Here is a 23028-nt window from a genome sequence, read left to right as displayed (position 1 = left end):
CATGGTTATCAAAAGAAAAAACGTAAAATATCTTCTTTTAAAAAAAAACCCAAAGGGCTAGAGGTTAGACATTTAGCATGAATCAGCTTCTAGTGAGAGTCTACCTATTTTGTTCAAATAAACGCCATGGGGTCAAAATTGGCCCTGCCCTGGGGTGTCACTGATTTTCCTTATAAGTCTATAGTAAAAACAAAAAAAAGTCTTTTTTTTTTTTGAAAAAAAAAAACCCGAAGAGCTAGAGTTTAGATATTAAGCATGAAACATCTTCTTATATTGTGTCTACCAAGTTTGTTCTAAGAAAAGCCATGTGGTCAAAATTGGCCCTGCCAGGGGGGCATTGATTTTCCTTATATGTTTATAGTAAAAACAAAACAAAAATCTGTTTTTAAAAAGCCCAAAGGAGCTAGAGCTTATATATTTAGCACGACACATCTTCTATTGTGTGTCTACCAAATTTGCTTATATAAAAGCCATGGGGTCAAAATTGGCCCCACCAAGGGGGGGGGGGTCGTTTCTTTAAAAAAAAAGAGTTGACTAATAAAAAACGCTAAGACGCGCTGTAATTTAGCACAAGAAACATACTTAAAGACATCCTCAGAGTTATCACAAGAACTTCGTGACATTTGTAAAATCGGACATGAATTTATTAGTCTGGACTAAACGTTTGCAACTTTCCATTATAATTAGGTAAATAAGTATGGCAACGAAGAAGATTACAAGTGAGAAAGGCCAATATGTACGAAGGAGCAAGTAATTTGGAACTTTTACTCATAACTACTAGATTTTAAACAAGAGGCGATGAAAAATGGACTATAAAGTTCTTTCCTGACACATTATATGTATATGTACTAAAACTTCCCATTTAAAGTTAAATATTACAAATTTTACGTGTGTTTCTCCAGTATACAGTAAAGTTTTCCGACGAACTCCGTGACAGTTATCATAAGAACTGACAAGTTACCATAAGAACCCCATCCTTCGTGTAACAGTTCCTCACCCGTGTATATTAATTAAGGCAGTATGCAGGACAACAATATGCCCTGCAACAGTCTTTCACCTACCTTGACCTTTAGAGGGTCAAAACTTTATTGTTGTAATTTGCACATCATAAGGATGTTGTGGCATGATGTCAAAGTTAGTTCAAATCTTCCCAAAAGTGGAAAAGTTATGGACCAGAAATATACAAAAAGTATATAAATTATGACACAAGTCAAAATTTTCCCGGCCCCAGGAGTTACTTACATGTGTAGTTTATATAGATTTATCAGGGGAAACACATTTAAATTTTCTTGTAAAAAAAAACTACACCGCACAGCTTAGATATTTGGCATGTACACTGTCATATGCTTCCCTGATTGAATAATACTAATCAAGCCAATGGGGTCAAAATTGACCCGGCTTTTGTTTGTTTGACCAACACAGTATAGGTCACATGGCGTTGCCTCAATCAATACTCACTTGTAAAAACTTAAAGAGGAAAACAGGATAAAATAGTGAATAAGGAAGTTGTGGCCTGGCATTGAGATATTTTAACAAGCAGCATTACCCAGTGGATCTTGTGATGAAAAATTTGCTATGCCATATAGGTCCACTAAGTTGATATCTGTAGTATGACATCAACTTATATAGCTGACAGATGAAATCCTTAGTGTTGTGAAGTTGATAATATGAAAGAAATATGACAAGAAGTAAGGTTGCTTTAAATATGTAAATTTAGTACCACAAATTTATTCCGACATGTTTTGGGCTAACTGAAGTAATTTCCCCTGAACTTGTGTTATGCAGAGATTGGAAAAAGTAATAATTCTATCAAGTACACTAAAAAAAACGCGACACGATTTTAAGTTGGACATGTATTTGCTGATGAAAGGACCAATATTAACACTCGATTTATTTGTTTACTAAATGGTGCAAGTAAAATTGTGATATAGGAATAAACGAGGTGAAGTAATGTATAGAGGCAATGAAAATACTGAAGTAAGGTAAGGAGGTTATGAAAATTCTGAAGTATGGTAGGGAGGTAATGAAAATATTCAAGTCAAAAAGGGAGGTAATGAAAATAATTCAGTAAAGTAGGAAGGTAATAAAAATACTGAAATAACGTAGGGAGGTAATGAAAATACATGTACTGAAGAAAGTAAGGAATGCAGGTAATGAAAATTCTGAAGTAAGGAAGGCAATTTATGTAAATACTGAAATAAGGAAGGGAAGTCATGAAAATACTGAAGTAAGGAAGGTAGGTAATGTAAATACTGAAATAAGGTAGGGAGATAATGTAAATACTGATGTAAGGTAGGAAGGTAATGAAAATACTGAAGTATGGTAGGTAGGTCATGTAAATACTGAAGTTATGTAGGGATGTAAATAAAATACTGAAGTAAGGTAGGGAGGTAATGAAGATACTGAAGTCAGTTAGGGAGGTTATGAAAATACAGAAGTTAGGAAGGCAGGTAATGAAAATACTAAATAATGTAGGAAGGTAATGAAAATACGGAAGTCAGTTAGGGAGTTAATAAAAATACTGAAGTAAGGAAGGTAGGTCAAAAACATACTGAAATAAGGTAGGAAGGAAATGAAAATACTGAAATAAGGTAGAGAGGTAATGAAAATACTGATGTAAGGTAGGGAGGTTATGAAAAAACTGAAGCATGGTAGAGAGGTCATGAAAATACTAAAGTTTGGTAGGGAGTTATTGTAAGTAGGGAGGTAATGAATGTACTTAAGTAACGTAGGGAGGTTGTGAAAATTCTAAAGTAAGACAGGGAGGTAATGAAAATACTGATGTATGGTAGGGAGGTAATGAAAATAATGAAGTTATGTAGGGCGGTAATAAAAATACTAAAGTTAGGGAGGGAGGTTATGAAAATACTGAAGTATGGTAGGGAGGTAATGAAAATACAAAGTAAGGTAGAGAAGTAATGAAAATACTGATTTTAGTTAGGGATGGTAATGAAAATACTGAAATATGGTAGGGAGGTAATGAAAATATCAAAGTTATGTTGAGAGGTAATGAAAATACTGAAGTATTGTAGGGAGGTAATGAAAATACTGGAGTCAAATAGGAAAATGGAAATACTTCAGTAAAGTAGAAAGGTAAAGAAATACTGAAATAAGGTAGGGAGCAAATGAAAATACTGAAATTTTGTAAGGAGGTGATGAAAATACTTCAGTAAAGTAGGAAGGTAATGAAAATACAGAAGTCAAATAAGGAGGAAATGAAAATACTTCAGTAAAGTAGGGAAGTAATGAAAATACTGAAGTCAAATAGGTAGGTAATGAAAATACTTCAGTAAAGTAGGAAGGTAATGAAATACTGAAATAAGGTAGAGAGGTAATAAAAATACTAAAGTTAGGTAGGTAGGTAATGAAAATACTGAAATATTGTAAGGAGGTGATGAAAAATACTGAAGTTATGTGGGGAGGTAATGAAAATACTAAAGTCAAATAGGCAGGAAATGAAAATACTTCAGTAAAGTAGGGAAGTAATGAAAATACTGAAGTAAGGAGGGAAACTAATGAAAAATGTGATTTAATGTAAGGAGGAAATGAAAATACTGAAGTAAGGAAGACAGGTAATGAAAATACTGAAGTAAGGTAGAGACGTTATGAAATTGCTTAAGTCAGGTAGGGAGGTAATGAAAATACTGAAGTAAGGTAGGCAAGTAATGAAAAAACTGACGTAAGGTAGGGAGGTAATGAAAATACTGAAATAAGGAAGGCAGGTAATGAAAGTACTGAAGTAAGGAAGGCAAATAATGAAAATACTGATTTAAAGTAAGGAGGTATTGAAAATACTGAAAAAAGGAAGGCAGGTAATGAATATACTGAAGTAAGGTAGGGAGGTAATGAAAATACTGAAGTAAGGATGGAAGGTAATGAGCATACTAGTTATGTAGGGAGGTAATGAAAATACTGAAGTAAGGAAGGGAGGTAATTAACATACTGAAGTCAAATAGTGAGGTTATGAAAATACTGAAGAATTTGAGGAGATAATTAAAACACTGAAGTTGTGTAGTGAGGTAATGAAAATACTGAAGTAAGGAAGAAAGGTAATGAAAATACTAAAGTATGTTAGATAATAATGAAAACACCGAAGTTGTGTAGTGAGGTAGTAAAGAAGGAAGGAAGGTAATGAAAATACTCAAGTTATGTAGGAAGGTTATAAAAATACTAAAGTTAGATAGGGTGGTAATAAAAATACTGAAGTAAGGTAATTAAATACTGAAGTTATGTAGGGAGGTAATGAAAATACAGATGTTATGTAAAGAGGTAATAAAAATACTGAAGTAAGGTAGGTGGTTATGATAATACTGAAGTTTGGTAGGAAGTTAATGAATTTACTTTAGTAAGGTAGGGAGGTAATGGAAGTATTGTGGAGGGGGGGGGGGTAATGAAATTACTGAAGTATGGTAGGGAATTACTAAAGTATGTTAGGAGATAATGAAAATACTGAAGTTATGTAGTAAGGCATTGAAAATACTGAAGTTAAATAGGGAGGTTATGTACATACTGAAGTAAGGAAGGAAGGTAATGAAAATACTGAATCAAATAGTGAGGTAATGAAAATACTTCAGTAAAGAAGGAAGGAAGGTAATGAAAATACTGAATTAAGGTTGAAAGGTACTGAACATACTGAAGTTATGTAGGAAGGTAATAAAAATACTAAAGTAAGATAGGGAGGTAATGAAAATATTGACATAAGGTTGGGAGGTAATGAAAAAACTTCAATAAGGTAGGTAGAAATATGTAACGAAAATACTTTAGTTTGTTAGGATATAATGAAATTACTGAAGTTATGTAGTAAGGCATTGAAAATACTGAAGTTATGTAAGGAGGTTATGTACATACTGAAGTAAGGAAGGAAGGTAATGAAAATACTGAAGTCAAATAGTGAGGTAATGAAAATACTTCAATATGGAAGGAAGGAAGGAAGGTAATGAAAATACTGAAGTTAAATAGAAAGTTTATGAAAATACTGAAGTAAGGTAGAGAGGTACTGAAAATACTGCAGTTATGTAGGGAAGTAATGTAAATACTGGAGTTATGTAGTAAGGTAATAAAAAATACTAAAGTAAGATAGGGAGGTAATGAAAATACTGAAGTAAGGTAATGAAAATACTGAAGTTATGTAGAGAGGTAATGTAAATACTGAAGTAAGGTAGGGGGTTATAAAAATACTGAAGTTTGGTAGGAAGTTAATGAAATAACTTAAGTAAGGTATGGAGGTAATGGAAATTCTGAAGTTTGATGGGGGAGGGTTATGAATATACTGAAGTATGGTAGGGAATTAATGAAAATACTGACGTAAGGTAGGGAGGTAATGAAAAAACTTCAATATGGTAGGAAAGAACATGAAAATGCTAAAGTATGTTATGAGATAATGAAAATACTGAAGATATGTAGGAAGGCATTGAAAATACTGATGTTATGTAGGGAGGTTATGTACATACTGAAGTAAGATAGGGGGTGATGAAAATACTGAAGTATGGTAGGGAGTTAATGAAAAATACTGAAATAAGGTAGGGAGGTAATGGAAATTCTGAAGTATTGTAGGGGGAGGGGTAATGAAAATACTGAAGTATGGTAGGGAGTAAATGAAAATACTGAAGTAAGGTAGGGAGTTAATGAAAATACTGAAATAGGGTAGGGAGGTAATGGAAATTCTGAAGTATTGTAGGGGGAGGGGTAATGAAAATACTGAAGTATGATAGGGAGTAAATGAAACTACTGAAGTAAGGTAGGGATTAATGGAAATTCTGAAGTATGGTAAGGAGGTAATGAAAATACTTCAATAAGATAGGAAGGTATTGAAAATACTTAAGTATGTTAGGACATAATGAAAATACTGAAGTTATGTTGGAATGAAATGAAAATACCGAAGTTATGAAGGGAGATAATGAATGAGGGTAGTAAGGTAATGAAAATACTAAAGTATGTTAGGAGATAATGAAAATACTGATGTCATGTTGTAAGGTAATAAAAATACTGAAGCATGGTAGAGAGGAAATGAAAATACCTAAGGTAGGGAGGTTATAAAAATGCTGAAGTAAAATATAAAGCAGGTCATTAACATCCACAATGCAATCAGTTTTTTTCTTTTGAGAAAATATATACGTATTTATTATTTCCGTATCATATTTAGTTTTGTTTATCATTATCTTCATTATTGTGCGAAAAATTTTAGTTTACGGACTATATTTAGTTATCCTTTTTCAGGTTAAATAGGTGAGGCAAACTTTTTTTACTAGCGTGCGCCTATTGAAAAAATTGCTGACCATTATGCTTAACACTTTTTTGTATCTAATTACCAGATAATTATCAATTCTTAAAAGTTTCTCAAAATTACGACGGTTTTAGGGAATATTTGATCAATATATATGCATACATGCCAGATGATGGGCCATTTGGATTTCACCTTTTAGCATAACTACATTTTTATAGTATTAACAGAATTCAATCACCCTGATCATTCTTGTTCCCTCAGTTATATAATCGCACTTCAACTAATCACATTATTATTGTCATTTCAATAGGAAAAAAGATAACAATATATAACCTAATTAAGATGTGTGTGAATATTTACATATGTTGTATATACATCTATACAGTGTATACAGCCTTGTAAAACACTTAACATAATTTAAAATGAAGTTATATACTTGCATTTTATTAATATATTTTTATGATGGCGTCATTTCGACATCTCCAGAGTTTGATGCCCTGCTAGCTCGGCTTGCAGTGACGGAAGCCCGCCAAGACATGTCGGAAAAGACGATTGAGAGTCTGAAAAGTAAATTGTCCGCAGCCGAACAGCAGATACAGGTAGATTCTATTTTATACATAAAATATGACAAAAGAGCTAAGTTTGCTAACGACAAAAATACGAGGGTAGATCCAGATTTTCGTAGACTCGCACTATATCTAGTTTACATCACATATAAATAAAAATAAAAAATACATTTTCATAAGATACGCTCTTTTATTTATCTTCACTGAAAAATTTACATAACACTATGCGGGTACGTTCAACTTGTGCAGATTACTAAACACCATCTTAACGACATTACCCCCGTACCGCGTTGTTTCAATTCTGACGTGATAAACGTCAACGTCATGATCATATGCGCTGTAATAAAGTTTCTTGCCTAAATTCTGACACAACTTTATGTTCGAGCACAGTTTTGATCGTTGAAGCCAACACAGCTAGTTCTTTCTGTTACTTAATGTCCAAATGATGCCATTTTTGCAGACTACATCTACGTCACAGTGATGTTTTTACGAGGAAAGCTTTTGATGAACTTTGTCTAGGTATAAAGGCGACGTATTTCACTGAGTCTCCAGCGCATATTTAGACAGGGCGATGACGCTTTACAATGCTTATGCAAATAGTTGTAGCTCTTTTTTTCGTAGTAATTGTTCCGATAAACAGTTTGCAACTATACCAATATTTCTACAATGTAACAATGAATAAAGAAAATGCATAAAAAGTCTACGAATATCTGGATCAACCCTCGTATGTTGCGGCAAGACCAAGTGGTTAACGCGTCGAAACTAATTATTTAAGGATTGCTTGCGCAAGCCGTTGTTTCCTTGAGCAAGAATCTATACATTGAACACCGCCTTTCCTTGTTGATCTTGTTTATCATATTTTTTACTGATTGGCTCCAGGAACGGAATTGGGGGCGTGTCTACAAGCTTATAGCTTCCTACACAAAAATGCCACAACCCGGAAACATAGATCGGTATAGAATGTTCTATTATAAAACTCTATACCCGTAAGATGAATCCCAAGGCAACTCAACAGTATATTAGATATGTTGTTGAAAATATCTATGTAAATAGATTCAGACATGGAAAGTTGTTAACATATTTGTAATTGTTGGTTTTCAGTTAAAATATAACTACTCATGAGCGTTTATCCATGATTATATCTTTTACAAGTACAAAGTAACAAAGTTTTAATTCTATGTACTTTTATTTCTATATGCATGAACAATACATGTGTATGCCATAATGTTATGCATATGTTAATTATTAGATCCGATAATGTTTCTTTTCATTTTATTATGCAGTGGTGTTATGTTTATACTGACATGTTCTCTAGATATATTTATATCTTAGATTTTATACAGTTATAGTAAACAAGATCACTCTGACCTTTTTCAGAAACTACAGATACAAGGAAGTCAAAGAAGTAAATCGGAGAAGAATTTTCCAAGAAATGTGAGCGATCATCGGCGTTCAATCCTTCCTGGTAAAACCCTTTTAGTGTTACAAGCTAGCTCTATTTTTATAAGACTCATCAATTATTGCTATAAACGTAGTATTGTTTTATTAGCTGATCATGGTCTTGCAACTATAGCTTTAGGTAAAGATGCAGTCTAGCACCAGACATCTATCTATAATCCGTGTAATGACTGAAACCAGTTATTGTGTACCTACACTTTGATTGAATCTATTGTTGTGGTTTTTAGCTCATCTGAGCTGACTCAGGTGAACTTTTAGGATCGTTGAATGCCCGTCCTCCGTCCATATCTAGTTCGTTGACATTCTGGTGGTCACATTTTTGCCTCATTTCTCACCAAACTTGGTCAGGATGTTTGTCGGACGAGTTTGGATGAAAAATCTAGGTCACAAGAGTCAAAGGTAGACAAATCTTACAAACACTCTAGTAGCTACTGTTCCGGTCCAAAAATGTCTAAAAAGTTATTTAGATTAGTTATATTAATTATACTTATTATATTAGTTATAGTTAATTAAGTTATTATTTTTGCGATAATTGATTATATCATTATGTTATTTATAAATGGAACTTCTTCATACTCGAGTACAAATGCCTTAAAATGAATTAAAGACTCATAAATGACCATGATCTTTAAGATCAAATTTTTGTGATTTCACATTTTTTCACTAATGTTTGAATTGTCTTCATACTTGGGTACACCAATCCCTGGGACGAGACATTAAAGAAAACTTTATTGTTCTTGATCTTGATTCGACATTAACACTAAAGGTCAGGTTTGTGAATTTGCCACAATATACCATTATTTGTTATCTTGTTATGGATTTCAATTTATACTTGGGTAAAATAACACATTTTGTAATAAAACTGACATGTAAGGTAATTCAAATATGATGTTGACTTATAGATAAATGACATCGACAGTCAAGGTTAAATTATTGAATTTTTCTTAGATTGTCATAAATTTGTTTTTATTTACAGATTTGACTTATACTTAGACAAAAGAACACATTTGACAAAACACACATGTTGAATTATTTTGAGATGACTGACATTTTATAACCTTTACTGCAAAGGTCAAATTATTGAAATTTGCTTAAATTATCATAACTTTTTTATGGGTTTGGTTCATCTGTGGACAAAACAACATGTATAGGTTAGTGTTTAATAATACATATTAACAAAAATAATTGGCCAAGCCTGCCGCAGGCAGGCGACCAATTATTTTTGTTAATGTGTATTATTAAACATTTACCTATTTAATGATCAACATTATTTTTTTCAACCAATCACCGATAGCTCCACCCTTTCGCTGTAAAAGATGTCTACACCTTGTCAAGTTTCTAACATGTCACATTTAGATAAGCTAAATAAATGGCCCTTTCAACATATAATTAGGCACATGTTTTACTGAAATATCACAGAATTTATACCTTTATCTACAGTACCTCTATCATGTTTCTATAAAATATCTGGAAAAAAAATCTGAGAAAAATACATTAGAGATTATTAATTGATACAAATTCGTTATTAGCTTCAAGTTATTCACTAACATTTAAAATTCCTATTGATTTGCTTATTTGAAAAACAGTTGATTTTTTTTTATTTTTCTGTGTGTCAATTTAAGTTTACAGGTGGGTCCATTTACAATGAGTTTTCTAGCCAAAAATGTAAACATTGAAGGATTGTTAATGCAGTTCATTCCTATCGACTAAAAGAAAATAATGTTTTGGTTACTTTTTCTAGAAAATATAAAGTTTAAATCAGTCAGCAATTTATAACAGACATTTTTCTTAGAATTAAAAGGATATAAAAAGTTACTATGTAATCATTTATCTCTGCGTGGGGCATGTATTATCTATGTAAATCAATTGATTGTATCCTCACATTTAGAAACACCTGACCTCGCTTAATTCTTTTTACGATGGCATTGTTTTGCTAACCTATAGGTATTTTACAATTCAAAGTGCAAACCACACATCTAACTCCTCCCTAATATAATGCATTATTGAAATTTGTTAGACTGGTTAGACGACAGATTAAGTAAATTTTATTTAGTTAGTACACATTAACTAAAGTTAGACTTAGCAGAAATTTGAAAAATACTTCAATGTGATTGGACAAAAAATAATGTTGATCATTAATTATGACAAAAATTCTGCACACATGTTTCATTGCCAGTTACCACATTTACAAAGTTCTTTTTGTCTTATTTAGAAAATATTTTGAACTAGTGTTTGGCTCTTTGCTGCTCTTGATCGACATTCAACAAATGAGGCACCCTTGTTTGCAGAAATCTTCCTGTAATTCAAGATATTCTTTAGAATATCTTGTACATACGGTAGTGAAATATCACCCATTGCTGCAATATTGCCAACTGCATATCTAACATTTCTTTCAACAATTCTGTAACTTTTGGTATTGCAAAGGGCACCAAAATCTGCGAAAAATAGCAAAAAAAGGTCAGAATGTGCAATAGCCCTTTTAGTCACGCAGTAAAAAGATAAAAATCAATAAAAATCACATTAATTTTTCACATTACGTGTAAATTATTTCTTGAATTGTGAATATTTAAATTTACTTTTCTGAAAATCTTATTTCTAAAGGTTGATTTTCTTGAAATACTTTGGCTCATCTGGATGCATGTAGCTTTGAAGATTGCATAATTGTCAGATAATTAAGCGCATATCTACTTTTAAAGAACAACCAAGCTTAAAACGAGCTATATAAATTTCTCCCTTCTTGTTAACGCTTGTACTAACACAGTTAGATAAAGAAGGATTATCGAAAACTGCATTACTCAATATGAGTGTATTCGAATGTCAAATTCTCTACTGTTTGCTTTATACCTACATGTATACATCATTGTGCAGGTATTGAACAGCTCTCTATAGGTATGCATTGATTTGTTGCCATTTCCACGAGGATATTGTGCAACGGAACAATAAGCAATTTCTTTCGGACACCCCTTGTATGTTCTCACAAGGCTAAGAATTACAATCACGAAAGGTCATACCATTTTTGCAAAGACAGACAGAGAAAGAGACACGAACGGACATAAGACAGACATCTAGATAAACAAACAAACAGTCAGTCAGTCAGTCAGTCAGGTAAACGAACGTCTAAAAAACAAAAGGACGGTACATAAAAAATCTGATTTTTATTTATCGGAACTTTTGTCGTCATATTTTTTGTATTACAATGCATAATATAATTATTAACCTTGTATCCCATATTTAATTAAGGATCTCTATCTGACAAAAAAGCAACAGTTACTCTGAATACAGGTCCTCATTAAAATGTCGAAACACTATTCGGTGAAAAGCGTCGAATAGAGAGATTCTCGAAGAGCTTTCTTTGGCAAATACTACGAAAAGAACACCACCTGTTGCCCTATAGAATGTGGCAAGAGTGCTTGAACGCTATGTTTGTATAAGGCAAAAATCCTCTATTTATTACATTCCTGCGACGTACTTCATGTCATTTTAACCCAAAATTCACATTGTCCATGTGTTTGTTAAAAGATTGCTCAACGCTCGATATGTTTCGTATTTATATGTTTTTCAGGTGTCGCTATAGGATTTACAGCGTGTGTTTCGGTTCCAGATGTTAAAAGCCTTGGGGTTCATCACACCATTGTCTACGACAGGATCATTACAAATACTGCGGGTGCATATCATAACTCCACCGGAATATTCACAGCTCCTTATAAAGGGTTGTATGTGTTTTCTTCTACTGCAATGTCCGTTGCTGGACATACACAATATTTAGATATTGTCAAAGATGGCGCTACTGTTAATACGTTTCTTGCTGACGGCCTGGGTAATCAGGGGTTTGAGGCAACCGGCAATCAATGGGTGCTGGAACTAGATCAAGGGTCCGAAATTTGGATAAGAACAAGTCATGCTGGGGAAATACATGGAAACTGCTTCACTCTGTTTTCAGGTTTTTTACTTTCAGAAACTGAATAATATCGGCTTTGATGTCATTTCGAAATAAAAGCTATTATGAATTAGATACGTTCGTTGTTATTTATATGTTCCCTATGAACTCTCATATAAAAGTCAATGATGCCAGAGATGCTGCTAGTTTCGCATAATATTGAAACTGTGTTTCTAAGTACTGCAACCACAACATTTAAGATTTACGCAATTAACATGAGTAAGATACCTACCTACATACCTACCCTACACTACCTACTTATTTATAGCCAGAGTCCAATCCAAAAGAACTGGTGTTTTTTATTAGCTCACCTGAGCACAAAGTGCTCAAGGGTGAGCTTTTGTCATCACTCTGCGTCCGTCGTGCGTCGTGCGGCCGTGCGTCGTGCGTCCTTCAAAAAATGGCGTCAAACTTTTCAAACAACATCTTCTCCTAAACCACATGGCCAATTGCAACCAAACTTTACAGAAATGATCCTTAGGTGGACCCCTTTCAAAGTTGTTCAAAAATTTAAATTCCATTAAAAACTCTGGTTACCATGGCAACCAATAGGAAAAACTTAAAAAATCTTCTTTTAAAAAACCCTAACAGATAGAGCTTAGATATTTGGCATGAAACATCTTCTAATGAGTGTCTACCAAGTTTGTTCAAATTAAAGCCCTGGGGTCAAAATTGGCCCCGCCCCAGGGGGTCATTGATTTTCCCTATATGCATATAGTAAAAACTTAAAAAATCTTCTTTTAAAGAACTCAAAGAGCTAGAGCTAAGATATTTTGCATGAAACATGTTCCCATGGGTGTCTACCAAGTTTGTTCAAATAAAAGCCCTGGGGTCAAAATTGGCCCCGTCCCAGGGGGTCATTGATTTTCCTTATATATGTATAGCAAAAACTTGAAAAATCTTCTTTTAAAGAACCCAAAGAGCTAGAGCTAAGATATTTAGCATGAAACATCTTCTAATGAGTGTCTACCAAGTTTGTTCAAATAAAAGCCATGGGGTCAAAATTGGCCCCGCCCCAGGGGGTCATTAATTTTCCCTATATGCATAATAGTAAAAACTTAAAAAATCTTCTTTTAAAGAACCCAAAGAGCTAGAGCTAAGATATTTAGCATGAAACATCTTCTAATGAGTTTCTACCAAGTTTATTCAAATAAAATCCCTGGGGTCAAAATTGGCTCCGCCCCAGGGGGTCATTAATTTTCCCTATATGCATAATAGTAAAAACTTAAAAAAGCTTCTTTTAAAGAACCCAAAGAGCTAGAGCTAAGATATTTAGCATGAAACATCTTAATGAGTGTCTACCAAGTTTGTTCAAATAAAAGCCCTGGGGTCAAAATTGGCCCCGCCCCGGGGGTCATTGATTTTCCTTATATGACATGTATAGCAAAAACTTAAAAAATCTTCTTTGAAAAACCCAAATAGCTAGAGTTTAGATATTAAGCATGAAACATCTTCTAGTGAGTGTCTACCAAGTTTGTTCAAACAAAAGCGCTGGGGTCCAAATTGGCCCCGCCCCAGGGGTCTTTGATTTCCCTATATGCATATTGTAAAACCTTAAAAAATCTTCTTTTAAAGAACCCAAAGAGCTAGAGCTTAGATATTTAGCATGAAACATCTTCTTATGAGTGTCTACCATGTTTGTTCAAATAAACGCCCTTGGGTCAAAATTGGCCCCGCCCCAGGGGGTCATTGATTTTCCTTATATGTGTATAGCAAAAACTTAAAAAATCTTTTTTGAAAAAAACCAAATAGCTGGAGTTTAGATATTAAGCATGAAACATCTTCTAGTGAGTGTCTACAAAGTTTGTTCAAATAAAAGCCCTGGGGTCAAAACTGGCCCCGCCCCGGGTGTCATTGATTTTCCTTATATGTGTATAGCAAAAACTTAAAATCTTCTTTGAAAAAACCCAAATAGCTGGAGTTTAGATATTAAGCATGAAACATCTTCTAGTGAGTGTCTACAAAGTTTGTTCAAATAAAAGCCCTGGGGTCAAAACTGGCCCCGCCCCAGGGGTGTCATTGTTTTTAACTATATGTGTATAGTAAAAACTTAAAAATCTTCTTTTAAAAAACCCAATGAGCTAGAGCTTAGATGTTTAGCATGAAACCTCTTCTTATTGTTGTCTACCAAGTTTGTTCAAATAAAAGCCCCTGGATTATAATTGGTCCTGACGGGGGGGGGGGGGGGGGGAGTAGATCATTGTTTTTCATTATATGTGTGTAGTAAAAACTTAACATTGTGAAACATCTTCTAATGGGTGTCTTCTAAGTTTGTTCAAATAAAAGCCCTGGGGTTTAAACTGGCCCCGCTCCGGGTGCCTTTATACAGGTGAGCCACCTCAGGGCCATCATGGCCCTCTTGTTCATTTGAAGCATAGTACTTTAGTAGCAAGTGGATTTTAACGTGCACTATGTAGTGCTCTAATACACCACAAAGTAAGACTTTAAATTTCATATAAAATATTTTTTTTTATTTGATTTGGAAACGAGGACCAAATAAAAGTTCTTAATTTGTTTACTAAAAGAATTATAATTGCCTTGGACCATAGAATTGTGTTGCATTTTAACTGTCAAACTGCTAATATAAACATCCTAGCAATAGGGACGAGTAATGCTCCATATTGAGGCCATGCATCTTTACCTATTTCAAGTACGGAAATAATATGCAATTATCATTTTTAGAGGAATAAAGCGAGATTTCTTTATAAATCGACAGCAACTATATAAACGTCACGATTATCCAATGAAATGCGACGTTACAAACGTGCAGTATTATAAGATCATTTATAATACTGCACGTTTGTAACGTCGCCTTTCATCAGATATTCGTGATGTTTATATAGTTTTTTTTATAATACTGCACGTTTGTAACGTCGTTTTTCATTGGATAATCGTGACGTTTATATAGTTTTATATACACGGATGTTGTCGATTCATGAACAAATCTTACCTTTTTCTCTAAAAGATGATGTTTGCTGTATTATAAATTCGTTATAAAGATTGTTAACAGGTTATATGGCCGTATATAAACGGCTGTTTGCAATATAACCCTCGCCTAGCGGCCTGGGTTATATTTACAAATAGCCGTTTATATAGGGCCATATAACCTGTCAACAATCTTTATAACTAATATTCTAATGTAGTTTATACAGGCACTGATGGTCTATGGTAAAACAATTCATTTATTTATTATTTATTTCATTTTTTAGGGGGGGGGGGAGGAAGAACCATTTTCAAATATCGGTGGTATTTTGATTATCTATTATCAGTTTTTTGTTTAGTTCAGCTATTTTTGTTACTGTTTAAGGCATAAATTGGTATTTAAACTAGGGCTATGGAACGTGACTAATAACCTAGATTTACCATTGCCGTATATACATATTTAGAATCCTTTATCTTTTGTCATATGAATTAAATACAAACACATTGTAATAAGAGATTAATACACGGCCGAGTAGGACCGGAAGGTGATAATCGGCCCGCAAAATGAATAATGGCCCAGAGGGCTTCAGCCCGAGGGCATTATTCATTTCGGGGCCGATTATCACCTTTCGGCCATACTCTGACGTGTATTAATGAGCAATATTAAACAAAACAACAAAATGTACATCAATATTGAAATCCGTTTTGATAGAGTCTGATAATAGTTCAAGGGCCGCAACTCTGTTTATTTTGTGTTTGGTTTCACGTCGCACCAACACCAGAGTAGCAGTCATATGGCGACTTTCCAGGGTTAAGATGTGCATTTTGTGGAACTATCCTTTTTTAAATGACGTTATTTTAGTATCTTGTCCAGTACAGTTTCTCAAGTCGTGTACCCTTTAAATATATTACTGTATTGTTCAACTTATATGATAAATAACCTGTAAATATTCTTAAAATATTGCTAAAAGATTAAGAAAAAACGCCATTCTCAATATTTTTTAACTGTCTTTATTGACTCATCCATGTAGAGAGGTGGTCAACGATTACAACTCATATGAGCCGCGTCACGACAAAACCAACATAATGCTTTTTGGCCAGCTGGATCCAGCCACCTGCGCCCACGCACCCTTTCAAACCGTATAAAATAAACTGATAGCGAACAGGTGGATCCTGATCAGATGGGGGATGGCAGCGGGTTTGATCCATCTGGTCGCAAACCATTATGTTTGGTTTTTCGTGACACGGTATATTTTACTTTGAAAATTTTGAATTTGTAATCTACATAATATTATCGTTCTTATTTCATGGTCATGGCCAATAAATTCTTATTGCAGTTTGGCAGAATTGTTTTACCAGATTTCAGTTCCCTTTTTGCACTATTTTGCCCTCTTGTGGAAAAGTATACACTTCGTCGGCTTACTCTTGAAATGTCCTAACTGCCAAAATGCTATTTTGAGAAAAACGACTTTAAACATTTTGCATCTTAATATTTTTTTCCACGTGACCCCACGGAATTGAAATTTTTCACACATCTATATTTAGGATTTTAATGCGCACAAAAGGCGTTTATTTTTCTTTCTGGAGAAAGACTGAGAGTAAATATGAAAAAAACAAATTTGAGATAGAGCAAAAGGTCAAAATATTTCTTAAAAAGTCACTCTAAAAGTGCGTCATTGGAGATAAAGCAAGGTTATACCAAAATTAAATGAAGGAGCCAGAGATACGATACTTTAATGGTAGAAATTATTACATACACAGGCTGTTTTAACCTTTAAAATACACTTATTATGCTTGTCCGTATGTGCAATTAGATTCTATTGTAAATCATTACAAGCCGTCGCAATACTTTTTCAACGCAAATGAGCGACTGGATGTTTCTTTGTATAATAGTATAAAACTTGGGAAAATAAATTCAGAAAACTGACCTAAACGTAACGTAATGCATCAAACCTAAAGTGTTAAGACTTTATGATATTGGTCCCCAAATATTTAGTCACAACAAGTTAAACAATTTATAACTGTTTATCATAACTTTTGTAACATTAATAAATATGACTTCTTGTCATGACAAATAGAAATTGATATCTTAAACATAAATACTGATCGTAAGTTGCGTAACAAAGACACATATCTTAATTATAGACAAATATAGATATACATCATATAAAAGGTATACAATTGTCTTTATATTTGCATATACAGCATGTTACTTTGCAAAAACTCAATCTGTATGTATTAACATAATTATACAACTGACATTAATGCAAAATGTCTGTATTAAACAAAAATATAAAACAGCGTCTCGTCATACCGTGAAAAAAAAGTCATGAAAGATTTGAATTTTCTATTATCTAACATTTTTTCAATGGACTAAGGTTAACATTATTAAAATGTTATTTACTTTCTTTAACAATGTAAGAAAACCTGTTGCCAAAATACTTTATCAAATCTGCCATGTAGTAGTCATTAATATTAAACGTAAATCAGCTATTCATGTGGCTTGCAGTTTTAAACATAAATGCAACAATAACATGCTGCAACATCAAAAACATCAACATCAAAAAAGAAAATATATTTCAATGTCTCATCATAACATTGAATTTTGTAAATTTCTCAAACATACTATTAATCACCTGTAGATGTAGATGAGTATTTGATAAATTGTGTTATAGAATAATACCATGATCAAATTCCTATGATGTCTGTTTGGTAATACTATAGCACTTGCACTTATAAAGGTTTATATTTTGCACAGACTTTTCATGAACATGCGATCCTCTGTCGGTATAAATCGTAGCATGGTTTCTATATCTTTTTTCTTGTCATCAGACAAACCCTTTCCACATTTTAGAATTTTAGGCAAAGGAAGTAGGTCTGCTTTACAAGATAACCTTGTTGTCCTTAGAATTGTCGCCTCTGTGTACTGGACATCTAATGACTTTTTAAAAAACCTTGAAACGGCAATCCGTTCACATATTTCAATGCTTTAACTCTTGTAAATGGGACAGAGTTAAATGTGAATTTCTCTGCAACCGCTCGATAGTCAAAAATCACGTCATTTTTAGTTGTGTGATTACGGTTTTATCCGGACGGACTTGCTTAAGTTTTCTAATTAGACTTAGAGAACTGTAAATTTCTGAAACTTTCAGCTTTTTCTCTGTATGTGAGTGAATGTTATCAATTTCCTGAACACAAGAATGTCCAGGAGTACAAAATTTCTGAACAATTTCAACCACTTCAGGATAATTTTGTTGAAATAGTTATAAACTAAAGCAGTGGTCATCATGCTGTTCCGGTTTTGTGGTACACAACTATCATACCACAATGTTATTTTCCTTATATGAGGATTCATGAGCCTTCAAATCGTTTTCTAAAATAACAGTTACAGCACTAGCAAGTTCATTAGATCCTCGTCCAGTGACTTGTTCATTCCATATAACATTATATCCAACTTTGTCCAGTGACACAATAGGATAATCAATCTCAAAATCACACCAAAGTCTTGACAATTGCTTATCAAATCGTTAAATTTTCTACAAACTTTGTTCACATTTGTCAACAGATCTTGAATGCCGATATAGCCCAAAATGTGTATAAGGACGCCGTCGGGCAACACCACGAGGTTAACCTACAATGATATTTAAATTTAAGTAGATTATAATATCAATGATTTTAGCATAGCTCACAATAAAAATGAAAAGGTAAACTTTAATTTACTTATTTATGTATCCGAAATATTGTTTATCCGAATTATATTTACTAGATTTTGTAAAACTTCTTAAAATTCTGAGATTACAGTGCATTCGACATTAAAAAAGCAAATTGCAGTTACACGTACAGAGATTTTAGTTTAATATACTAACATATTATTATTTCATCTTGCTTGGAAACACAATCAATGGCATTACAAAAAATATTGGCAAGAAAATTCCCTACCGGAAGTTTTGACTTAGCGCACTATTATCGCGAAAACGACCAAGGTCACCTGACCATCAGTTTGTGTTTTGATTGGCTTATTTCAGGTTTCACAATAAAATTGTCCTAAGTAACGTACATACCCTACTATAAGGATAAAACAATCATGCGAAATATGGACATAGAGCAAAGCTCATACTCGATAACTCCGTTTCTAGGTCATCATAACCTTGGACCCAAAGCTTAAAAGATAGAGCAATGTAAGGTAAAAAGAATGGTACATTTATCTCAAATTTTGCAAAAATGGACATAGGACACTTTAAGAGTTAGGCGACGATATGTAAAACGGCACCATTTGTAAAATGGTGCACCATATGTCAAAAAATCGGAACCAAATACGAAATTTTTTGCCGTTTTGCCCTGCACCAAATGTCAGTATTTTCGGTACCATATGTAAAATATTTTTTGATATGCACCATAAGTAAGAAAAGATGCACCATTCGTAAAATGGAAACAAAATCACTTGGAGTAATATATAGGGGTAATATTTTCTGTACTATAACATAGTCTTATCATTATTATCACCATCGTCGTCGTCGCCAGCACCAACAAGATCATAATAATAATAATAATAATAATCATCATCATCATCATCATAATCATCACCACCACCACCAGTAGCAATTGTACGTACGTCTTGTTGTTGTAAAAGTAGCAGTATTACCTTTAGCAGTAGAACTAGTACAATAAAGTAGTAGTGGTGGTGATTGTGGTGGTGGTAATGGTTGCGGTGGTTTTGTTAATGGCGGTTTGGTGGCGGCGGTAGCAGCAGCAACAGCAGCAGCAGATTTCCATCAAATTTTTTTATTGAAAACCAAAACAATAGTTTCTTTCTTCTAAATTTATTGCAATAACTAGCAAAACTGTGACTCAAAACATTAACATAAATAAATTCAGATAAACTCGTGAAACAAAACTTTAGAAACGCAGTTGCAGCGAATTAAAGTAACATTTATGTACATGTAACAACCAAAAAAAACAACGTCTTATTAACTAAGATAACATTGTTGTTGCGAGACCAGTGTCCAAATGCACCTTTTCTTAACGGTGCTTAAGTAATAAAGGATTTAATTTTATATCAACAGTAAAATAAATAATACTCTCGAACAATGCTGTACCATCAGTTTTAATGAGGTAATAAATTAAGAACTGTGTACATGTAACGACATAAAAACATAAAAAATGTTTTTAACAACTAATAAAATAACATTGTTGTTGCGAGACCAGTGTCCTAATGCACCTTTTCTGAACGGTACTTGATTATTGAATGATTCGAAGGTTTAAGTAACAGTAAACTAAACAATAAGAGACCCATAAGAGTCCATAGCCGCTGGCCAGAGTCTCTAAGCGGTCATCTGCGTTGTTTGAAGACTTCTCTTCATACAGAGAACAGAAACATTCAACGACTTCATGTTGAAATTAATGTTTGGTTGCTTTGTTGAGGATTCTATTTAGTCTAGATTTCTAAAAATATGAAAACTTTATACGTTCCTTTTTCTGTACCAAACTCGGACAATGATGTATCATCCATGTATTGCTACCATCTTTAAAAAACAACCAAGCATTAGCCCAATAAGAATTGTTCAAAAGTTGTTTTAACTTCCGTAACTAGACCGCTGCCACTTCCGCCTGCGTATGACTGCTGTAGTCGATAATAAAGTGTTCGATAGCCAACACCCTTCAGGTCATGGTAAAATTTAACTATCATACTTCTAAGATCAGATTGTTTCAGAACTTCCTTATTTTTGATAAAATAGTTTTGGCGTTGGATGATCTTTTTCTATTCGGAAATGTTCTTTATTTCGATAGAATCTTGATACTGCATTTCGTTCAGAGACTGTCATCTTCTTCCAGTCTAGACACTTGTGTTTCATACACATATCAGCCATTATTCTGTAGTCCTCATCAGTCACTAATCCGAGCTGCCTCGGCCTTGTCCCAGCAGATACACTTAAAAAGAAAACCCATCTGTAAGCATAATACAAATTTATCAGATACGATACAATGTAGTGCTTTTACAAATGGCTATAACTTGAAAAACTAGAGTTATCACTGAAGTTGATAAATACCCCCTCACACCGCATTGTCAGAAAACGAGAATTTAGTTTGAAAACTGGCTAAGGGCACAACTCTGCAACCCCTGGACAACACGAGATGAAAATTTTATCTTGCCCATCTACGCTATGTATGTATGTATTTTCTCCAGTGTGTATTATTATATATTACCATTCTCTCCATTGTGTATTATTATATGACCATTCTCTCCAGTGTGTATTATCATATCATCATTTTCTCCAGTGTGTATTATTATATCTGTGAGAGAATGGTAATATAATAATACACACTGGAGAGAATACATACATACATACATACATACATACATACATACATACATACATACATACATACATACATTCATACATACGTACATACATGGATGCATGTTTACAGTCCTGCCAGTAAAATCCCTGATGGTCAAACACGTTAGAGTGTCATTAGAGTCCGAACCGTAGTCCTTATATGTCGTTACAGTCCTTTGTTTGCCGATAAAGTCCCTGTAATTGTCGTGAAAGTCTTTTATTTGCCGGTTAAGTCCCTACTGTAGTCCTTTTTGTCGATTAAAGTCCCTGTAATTGTCGTTACAGTCCTTGAATGTCGTAAGAGTCCCTACGGTAGTCCTTTTTTTGTCGCTACAGTCCTTTATTTGTCGGTAAAGTCCCTGTAATTGTCGGTACAGTCCTTGAATGTCGTAAGAGTCCCTACGGTAGTCTTTTTTTGTCGGTACATTGTCCTTTATTTGCCGGTAAAGATCCTGTTATTGGAGAGAATAGTGATATCATAATATACACTAGAGAAAAATGGTATATGATAATACACTCCGGAGAAAATGATGATATGATAATACACACTGGCGAAAAACAAATTTTATTTTTTATTGTAAAAATATAATTGTCTTCCAACTGTTTTTTTCTCAAAGAAGTGGTTTATTCAAGCGCGTCCGCTCGCGCACAGATTATATCGTTTGTGTATCGAAGTATGAGTTTGACTATGTTACAACTGTACATACATGGTGCAATAAAAACTCCTTTTTTCAACAACGAAAACCGCATATTCACATTATTTTTATCTCGTTGTTATATCTTCTTTTCATAATAAACTTTATAAATGCTTATAAAACGACGATTTAACTAATTTATAAGCAATCTCTCACCAAAATAAAATTTATAATCTATTTCATTAAAAACAAAAAAAGTCATATTTACTTTTGCAAAAAAAAATTTTGAAATCATTTATAATTATTATTGCAAAATAATTAAAATATTGTTTTGTGCATGTCACTGCACCATTATTAAACATGAATTTACAAAGCGCTCGCTTCGCTTGCGCGTTTAAATAGTTAAAAAAGGATAATTGGCTCTACTTTAATATCAAGACTAATGAGAGGATTTTACCGTACATATAGCAACTTACATGTTACTTATTGGAGTTTTTGTTGTGTATGACTGCACATTATTGTGTATAGCAACGATAAGCTTAAGGACCTGACAAACGTCCACAAATTAGAACGTGCAAACAGAAAAACATCCATGTATAAGACATGGAAAAAAGCAGGGCCCGCCCTAGAAAACAGAAAAACTAATTATTTTTACTTGATAAGATATTAGCGCATATGAAATTTGAATGCTTTGTTAGACAATATCTGTTATTGAGACATCACTTTAATGATAAAAATTCAATGTCTAAACTGTCAATAATTTCAAAAACGAAAGTATGTGAAACACAATGGAGACGATAGGTTTCTTTAAGTTTAATATTATCAAACTAACTAATTGAATAACTGGTTAGCTCGTAGGTAAGGCGTCAGTCAGCGTTGATTGATGATGATGATATGATTGATGATGATGATGTTGAATAAATAATGATAAGACTATGTTATAGTACAG

The 23028-nt window shown here is 33.4% G+C and overlaps 1 protein-coding gene across 1 annotated transcript; it reads left to right on the top strand.

Moving 5' to 3' along the window:
- Window positions 1-6611: 6611 nt before the first annotated feature.
- LOC132745850 (complement C1q subcomponent subunit A-like) lies at window positions 6612-12259 on the top strand. The gene is made up of 3 exons (XM_060734847.1): window positions 6612-6822; window positions 8167-8254; window positions 11810-12259. The coding sequence occupies exons 1-3, from the start codon at window positions 6646-6648 to the stop codon at window positions 12211-12213; spliced, it is 669 nt and encodes a 222-aa protein (XP_060590830.1). The 5' UTR covers window positions 6612-6645; the 3' UTR covers window positions 12214-12259.
- Window positions 12260-23028: the final 10769 nt, after the last annotated feature.

This window comes from Ruditapes philippinarum, unplaced genomic scaffold (genome assembly GCF_026571515.1).
Source record: "Ruditapes philippinarum isolate M1 unplaced genomic scaffold, ASM2657151v2 ctg445_1_1_1_1, whole genome shotgun sequence".
NCBI lineage: Eukaryota > Metazoa > Mollusca > Bivalvia > Venerida > Veneridae > Ruditapes > Ruditapes philippinarum.
Note: the sequence above shows the minus strand (reverse complement) of the source record. Positions and strands in the feature narration are given on the sequence as shown.

Excerpts from the sequence above, each read along its gene's own strand:
- LOC132745850 (XM_060734847.1), top strand. The coding sequence starts at position 6,646 with ATGAAGTTATATACTTGCATTTTATTAATATATTTTTATGATGGCGTC. Across the intron at positions 6,823-8,166 it reads CAGCCGAACAGCAGATACAG|AAACTACAGATACAAGGAAG; the intron begins GTAGATTCTATT and ends GACCTTTTTCAG. Across the intron at positions 8,255-11,809 it reads TCGGCGTTCAATCCTTCCTG|GTGTCGCTATAGGATTTACA; the intron begins GTAAAACCCTTT and ends TATGTTTTTCAG.